General features: G+C 34.6%; 1 protein-coding gene and 1 long non-coding RNA gene across 2 annotated transcripts; both read left to right on the forward strand.

Annotated features, from left to right (window-relative positions):
• The first annotated feature begins 14 nt into the window (after positions 1–14).
• LOC108380682 (motile sperm domain-containing protein 2-like) lies at positions 15–461 on the forward strand. The gene is made up of 2 exons (XM_017637073.1): positions 15–99; positions 172–461. The coding sequence occupies exons 1-2, from the start codon at positions 39–41 to the stop codon at positions 459–461; spliced, it is 351 nt and encodes a 116-aa protein (XP_017492562.1). The 5' UTR covers positions 15–38.
• A 7,670-nt stretch (positions 462–8,131) lies between these two features.
• On the forward strand, positions 8,132–8,505 carry LOC108380683 (uncharacterized). The gene is made up of 2 exons (XR_001849579.1): positions 8,132–8,227; positions 8,343–8,505. It is a non-coding gene; the product is annotated as an uncharacterized LOC108380683 (long non-coding RNA).
• The last annotated feature ends 224 nt before the right edge of the window (positions 8,506–8,729 follow it).

Below are 8,729 nucleotides of genomic sequence, written 5' to 3' on the forward strand. Positions count from 1 at the left end.
ATCTGGACTTTGTCAAGCGAATTATTGAAACATTCAAAATGTACTATCCGAATACATTAAATTATATACTAGTTTTTGAAATGGCTTGGATGCTGAATGGTAAGTTAATTCCTTTTTATATATGTCTTATTGAAAAATTCATATTATATTAACGGAATTTCTTCGTCACAGCTGCGTTTAAAATCATAAAGGGTTTCCTACCAGCCAAAGCGCTGGAAATTCTCAAAATGATATCGAAAAAGGATATTACTCAGTACGTGGACAAAAAGAATTGCCTTGCCAGCTGGGGAGGCAACGACCTTTACGAGTTCAAATTTGTGCCTGAAAAAGTGCAGAGGCCAACAGCATTAACTGTGATAAGTAATGGAACACTGCCAAAGAAGGCACCACTCACGCCAGAATCACCGAGCAACAATGAAAAGAAAGTGAGTGAGAACCTAATTTTTATTGTTAAAAGCTAATATAACTATATGCACTTATGTACATCTTCTTCTTCTTTATTGGCACTGTAACCACCTAAGCGATTTTGGCCGAGTCCAAAACAGCACGCCAGTCATTTCACTTATGTACATACATATGTANTACGTACAGACATATGAACATATGTACACTATCAGACAAATTAAAGTGCACACCTTGTTCTAATATAATATTCACAATTATTTTCATCAACAATTTTTTGCAATAGATTGGCGCTTACACATATCGAGCCCTAACCGCCAAAATAACGTAAGCGACATTTTTTTCAAAAATTTTTTTTTGATGCAGAAATATTCCTCGAGCATCTAGATGTATTTCTGCATCGAAAGGAAAATTTTGAAAAAAAATGGCGTTTACGTTATTTTGGCGGTTAGGGCTCGATATGTATGTATGTAGTGATTGGCCGAGCTTCTCCTCCGATTTGTGGCGTGCGCCTTGATGTTGTCACACAAAGCGGAGGCACCTGCAGTTTCACGCCGGCTCCGAACGGCGATTGTACATTTATGAGAAGCTGTTTTTAATGGCAGAAATATACTTGTAGGTTTGCCATTGCCTGCCGAAGGGCGACCGCTATTAGAAAAAAAACCTTTTTTGTATTACATTTTTTGATGTTGGGTTAAATCGGGCTTGAACCCAGGTCCTGCGGAGTGGAAGCGCGCCGGGCTTGAACCCATATACCACAGCGGCCGCATATAGTGCATTCTATAATAGTTATAAACCACAAAAAATCAATGTTTCACATTCTATATAAAGTTCAAAAAAATTCCAAAAAAATCAAATTTATTAAGAATTTCTAGAAGAATTTTCGAGTATGCAGTTCTTTAGCACATTCAATTTTTTTGTGGAGGATGTTGCAGGTTTCTTCCATATAAAAATGAACTTTTTTTATTCGTTATATGGAAGCAAAGGCGACAAAAAAAAAAACTTCTAAAAAATCAACGGTAACTTTAAGCGACTTGAAACGTGCACTTTATTTCACTAAAATGGGCTAAAAAGCTGCATAAGCACTCGAATATTTGAATAAAAAATTGAAAATTTTTGGAATTTTTGTGAACTTTACATTAAGTGTAAAATTTTTATTTATATGGTTTATATTATATAATTAACTCTATTTTCATAAATAATTGTGAATAATATATTATATTAGAACAAGGTGTGCACTTTAATTTGCTGCTAGTGTAAGTACATTACGCATTGATGTAGATATGTATGTAACAAACTATGTACAAAGTAGTCATTCATTTATTATAGCAAAAGGAAGCATACTTTTAGGAAGATTAGTTTACATCATTAGTGAACTTTGCTGCTGGGTGGTAGGAAATAGTTGTGCCAAAGAAATTATACCGGTTGCCAAAATTTGTATCAAATTTTCTTTTTAAAGTATTTAATTGGAATTTTTCTCCTATATCCCAACGTGACCAACCACGGGAATACTATTCACTAACTTTCTTTAAATATTTGCAAGTAAATTATTTTTCAGATGTCATTAAGGTTATTTATACAAAGCATAAATCTGAGTCTGATGAATACCTGAACAGCCTAGATCTATCTAATCTACCTAAATATCACGCACAGCATTTAAAAGCGTATTTGTTCAAAATTTTTAATTTTTGATATTAGATATACATACCAAAAAGTGTTCGCAGACCGCATATTTACCTTCTGGCAAAAGCTTGACCACGATTCTGTTGTGTTCCTTTCCGGGGAGCTCTGAGTTAAAATGCTTTGTGTAACATGTGTTTGTAACATTTGGATCTGTCCGGAAATTGTATATTTTTAAGTAAAGCTGTATGTATACGAATATGAAAACCCAAGCGGACCATAAACGATAACAATGTTTCCTGATTTATCGACCCCAGCACCATCAATCGGATTCAGACCAACTCATAAAACCGCGCAAGCAGGCTCAAAACAACTTAAACAATTTTAAAATCAATCGGATAAATGGTGTTGGAACATATAAGTTACAATCAAGCACACGGTCACGCAAATTAACACGTTTATATATAAAAATGAAATGGAAACTGAAAGTAAAGGTAATTAAATCACCTGGAATTTAGTTGATGCTGGTATTTGCCATCAAACCATCAAACTCTAGCGAAAGCCTTATTTCTTAAACATATGTACATATGTATATACACCATACTTAGAGGAGCTTTTAACCGTTATGTTCAGGCAAGCAATTGTATCAGATTGTCGGTGTCACCGTTTATAGCTAAAGTTGAATTTAAGTACACCTTATGTATTTATGTATAGCACAAAAAATATATACGAAAATTGTTCATGGAATCCTAAGCACTATTATGTACATATGTAGTTATCTCCCGCTTTCGCACTCATACTTTTTACATATTTTGTAACTAAATAATGCGCCACTGTCACACTCCTACAATGCATTATTGTTCAAAGGCTCACTGCGTACTTTTATATGAATTTTCAATCCATTAAAGTCGTATTATTTCCATGCCAGTTCACACTAGCTTTGTTCCTCACGCTTCCCAGACAGGGTTCGGTAATTTGAGAGTAAAAAAATATTACTCACTCAAAAGTGCCAATATATGCCGAAATTTCGTAAGGCGTGAGAAACACAAAAACCACATTTCGTGCCAGAATCGATAAATCAGCTGATTCAGGTGTTTTTATTGTTGCAACCGGGAACCTTAATCACTATGAATAATACAACTTAAATCAGCCTTTAATCGTAAATTTATGATTTTTATTTTTTCGCTTAGAAATTATAATTAATATTGAGTTTTATTTTTTCGCTCAACGGAAAATATTTAATTAGTATTTGATTTTTATTTTTCGCTCTCAGAGATAATAATTATTATTGACTTGTATTTTTCCACCTAAAAATTATGTTCCTTTAAAAGGCCATACAGACGCATACAGCAGAAAATTTTGAACTGAAAAATTTTGAGACGTATCCCTTTTATTAGAGTGTCGCTACTTCTGAAAAGAATATGTCGGAAATCGCGTTAATATAGCTTTTGAATGATCACTATTCTTAAGTGAAAAAAACTCAGTAAATATTATATCTGAGCGAAAAAAAATCATATAATATTTTATTTTAGACGAAAAAATAAAACTCAAATATTAATTATTATTTTTAATTTGTATTGGTTAAACTCGAAAAATAAAAATCATTATAGATTACAGTAGGATGTACGAATACATATATGTGAGTAGAGTTAAAACTGTTTTACGACACTTACAACAAGTTGATTTTTTTATTAGAATAAAAAAAAATTATAATTATTATTTTCGGTCCCTGCTTGTAACTTACAGGTGTCGTAACGTTTCGAAATATCTGGGCTGTGTATTATTTATTACTTTATGTTTTGTCTACTGGGTATGCACCATTTTGTGTATGCGTGTCTGTATGTGTATGCACAACGGTCGCGCCTAAAAGCTATCAACGCAAAACACCGATTCCGTGCGATACCGGAACGCGCGGCATATTGAAAACAAACAAAATATGCTTCCGCATATATGGCTATAAATAAGTATGTATGTGTATGTGCTCAGACGCCGCGTTACTAACTACAAATTGACCACTTCAAATAAGGATGAGTAGAGCCAATGACATAAGCAATGGATAGGAGGTACACTTAACTTAAACACACTATCTAACAATTATAGGCAGCGTATAAAAAAAAAAGGCCTATTTGGTTTTGTTGTTGTTGTTGTTGTAACACAAGCTTAACTATCTTAGCACGAAAGGTGGTTTCGTTTTCTAATTGACTTTTGACATTGGAATCTATATTTAATACAGTTGATTTGACGTCAAATAAAATAAGTCCAAACAAATGTATTTACTATATTTGAGCTAGTCGAAACGCTTACTTTGCACGAACTAAATACAATTACCAATTTCCTGATTTAGGTAGAGATATTGTCCCTAAGGGATTGTCGTTATCAGTAGCCGTGATTGGTTGGAACAGTCTTTCCTTAAAATCCAGCACACTTGAAAATGTTGTATCCGTCTTCTAGACGGTGAAATATTTGTAATCATGCCAAGTCTTATTTTAACGTTTTTACATACATACATACTTACATATGTATGTATGTCTGCATTTGGGCAGGCTTAACCACAAGCAAGTAGCTGTCCCACCCAAGCCACACGCAAATCATTCAACAGTTGGCAAACACACGAGTACTTTGCATACCTGCAATAAGCACGTATGTAAGTATGTACATTACGCTGGGTCGATTTTGTATGGAGAAGAATAAAGGCGATTTGGTTGTATGTATTGTAATAGCGATATTATGTGGCCTTAGAACTGAAAAATTATAGTTGAGCACAAATGATTATATTTAGCGCCGGGCAAAGGATGGAACTTTTTGAAATCTGAGTAAAATGTTTAAAATTTTTATGAAAATTCGTGTATATCAAACTATGATTTGCTTATTCGTGGGAATTCGAAGCTCCCATATTCGTTTGCAAAAACAAAATTTTCCTACCAAGTTGTTTATTGAAAATGTATTAGTATTTTCTTGGGGATAAAAATATTATTAAAAAAACAATTTAGCCCTTTTACCGAGTGCCGAAAAAAATTTAGTCTCCTATACACCTTCATAGTGGGTGTTCAAAATCGCTTGGAAAAAATTGAACTTTTTTCCTGGCGCATACGTCGTGATGCGGTCTAACATATGTTCATACTAGGGCAGGTCAATTTATATGGGAGATTTTTTCGACTATGCGCGTTTAGCACAGACGCATGCTACGTGTAATTCTAAGCAAATTTGCCAAAGAAACCATGGGTCTAAAATCTATTTGGAGTTTGCCAAATTCCGAAAGTAGGTTTCTTAGCATTTTGCTGTAATGTCGTAAGGACGTGCTTAAATTTTATATAAAAACATGCTTTGAGGGGTTTTTTGGTGTGAGGAATCCATTGCTGCACTTATTTTCATATGTTAATTGTAAAATTTCCACCGGAGGCCACACATTTCACATTTCCTTCGAAACCTATGTATTTTGGCAATGTGGCAAGCTCTAACTAGATTTTAGACCCATGGTCTCTTCGGCAAATTTGCTTAGAATTATACATAGAATCCTCCTATGCTATACGCGCATAGTAAAAAAAAAAATGTACCCACCCTAGTACATACATATAGACATATGTACGTATGCAAATACAAATGTCAATGTGCATCTATGTAGGTACATATATAAATATGTACAAGATGTTAGGCTATGTTACATTTCCTCTTTCCCATGCACTATTTTATCACTTTCTATATCTCCTATTATTTACATTTTCATGCTGGACTAATATGCAACTGCAATTGTACGTATGTATGTACTATGTATTAACTTGCAATTGCTGACCCTCTTTTCGCGGTATAGGACACAAAGCTGGAATGACATTTATGCGTATGACTTCCGATGTCTTCATTCATCTACTTGTATTCCTTTGTCGGAGCTTTTTCCTCTAGATGGCTTTTTTATTGTTTGGTTTATTGTACATACATATGTACATATGTATCGCCGTTTGTGTTGGATCCCAATAAACATTGTGGCGAACGTTCGAAAATTACCTTCGATATCCAATATGCATATCGAACTGAGAACGAACTAATAACCAACCTTACTGCCGTCCCTAAATTAGCGCGTCGAGCGTTCCGTTTCGTTGGAGAATGGCCTAGTTTTCGAATCGAATACTAACTTATGCCACATTCGTTATCGAAGGTGAGACTCTAAAAAACGGTTCGTTTTCCAATCATTTTCCAACTTTTAACCAAGCCCAATGTTTATTGGGATTGCATTTAATTTCTGGTTTTAGCTTTATTTGTATGCGTTTACCCCAGTCATAAATCCCACACGCACATGCTCACAGCTGAACTGGGCCAAATTATATTTATTTCGTTATCGCTGGAAGATACATACATACATATGTACTAATTGTTAGCTGAACAATCATCGATGTACACATTTCATAGATCGCAGTTGCAAAACCGCCGAAATCGCCGTTGTGGCAAAAATGTGATTTGGTTACCCCGAACTCCAGGCATCGAGATTTATGCATAAAAATCGTAAAATCAGCTTTAAAGCAACAGATTTGTAAAATAATAGCTAGAAAAAATACCGCCTCTCAAGGCAATGCCTTCAAAGGAAACCCGTTTTTTCGCTCTCCTGTAAAATTTGCAAAAACATCGACGATATTTAAATTTTATAAAGGAATTCTAAGACTGATCTCTAAGTGAATAAACCTAGACTAGTCTCAATGGGATGCAGTTGGGCAATAACTATTACTGTCTAATTTCATGCGGATCCAATCGATTCCAAGTAGTCAAATCTTATCAAATTGAAATTTTTATTTTAATACGGGATGATGTGTGAGCATGTTTCTCCGTATATATGTACGCTAGGGTGTTTCGAGAATACACAGGAAAAAAATGAACTTTCTGTAATTTTTCTGCTCCCACCCCTTAGAATTATGGAAAATGAAAAAGGAACCCCGTTAAATATGCCCATTATTCTTATTCGATCAAAAAAATATTTGTTTTTAATGATTTTATAGCAACTGTAAGAAAAAAATTAATTTTCCTCATTTTAAATACATGGGACGATAAGAATCTTAGTGCGTGTAACATCTGTTTTGAATCAATTTTTTAGAAAAGGGATAAAGAATTTTTTTTTTTAACCAGAGACTAAAGATTTGGATCAACCTAATGGGTTACGCACTTTCTCCTATTTTATGGAATGCCAATGGAAAAGAAGAATCGCACCAGTGTGCAGGCGGTTGTACATAAAAGCTTTTACAGCTGGGCTACGCTGCTTTTGTATTTACTACACATAGTCGTATACAGTGTTGCCACAGATGCGCTTTTCCTACCAAAACTGGTAGGTTTATTTCCATTTGGTAGGTTGGTAGGCTAGATTGGGTTTTGGTAGGTTTCGCGACACTAACAGTTATTTACGAAAAATAGAAAATATGTATCTGCAAACATTTTAGCAACCTTGTTTACAGGAATATATAGTTGTGTGCTGGAAAGGGCTTGCACATAAACTTACTGAATTCCACCATTGTCCCATTTACCGAAAGCATGAAAAAAGGAGATCTTCGGGGTAATTTGGAGGTTCTCAAGCCATTCCTGGATGATCCCAAATTATTCTTCTACAAACCCTTCAAGGACAGAATTCCTGAAATGGACTGGCTAGAGCGATTCTGCGTTGGACTTCTATCCTGACATTATTATCGGTGTTAACTCTGCTGGTTCCCAAGTAAACGAAATTCTCTACTTCCTCGAAATTATAACTGTCAACAGTGACGTGAGTTGGAAGACGCGAAAAAAAATTTCTCCGTGGCAACACTGCTCGTAGATATTTATATATATATATATACATATGTATGTGGGTAAATAAAATTTATATTTTTATTGTTGTTGCAACAATTCCACCGAAGCGTTAGTATTGTTGGCGCTGCTTAAGTTATTGTTATTGTTGTTTTGGCGTTTGGAGCTTCTTGCCTTTCGTTTTTATTGCTTTCGCGGCTATATGAAGTGGATTGTATATATTTTGAACGTAAATATGTATGTATATACATATATAAGTGGATATGTGCATGTGTACTTACATACATACATATTTATGGGCATTCAATATGTTGGTCACTGGCGAGTCGACTGCCGCCGCTTTGAATGTCGATTGTCGTTTTCAGTTGATTTTTGGTTGCCGCGCTGCTGGCATTAGCTGCCTGTCGTTGGTCTGTACATTCATATGGATACAAATAAACAGACATACGTACTTATGGATACTGTTTCTAATAATTCTTTTGTATAAATAATTGTGGACTTGTTTATATTTTGCGATTGCCAGTGCGTTTTTCAAATGAATTCAACAGTTTTGTATTTAAAAGTGGCAGCAGACAGAGATTTTAGAAAGTGCAAATGAACATACATACATACATACATACATACACATGACGCGATCGGCAACATCTTAAGTGATAAAAGTCTTCTTTTAACCTTTTTCAACAACTTTTTAAGTTAAAGTTATATGCAAAGATACACATAGATACATGCATACATACATACGTACTTTCCATATAACGAAAATGAATTAATATATTCACGTCTCTTGGAGTGCTAATCAGTCAACAACCAACCAACTGTTGTGTGGAGTAGCTTAATAAGCTGCATAGAATACGACGGAAACCTGTAGCAAAATACTTAAATCCATATAGACATACATAAGCGACATTAATATTCTGTTCAAGATGCCCAGGGTATGTGATCATGGTTAT

Source organism: Rhagoletis zephyria, unplaced genomic scaffold, assembly GCF_001687245.7.
Source record: "Rhagoletis zephyria isolate East Lansing unplaced genomic scaffold, Rhagoletis_zephyria_1.1 Rzeph_scaffold_20065, whole genome shotgun sequence".
Classification (NCBI taxonomy): Eukaryota; Metazoa; Arthropoda; class Insecta; order Diptera; family Tephritidae; genus Rhagoletis; species Rhagoletis zephyria.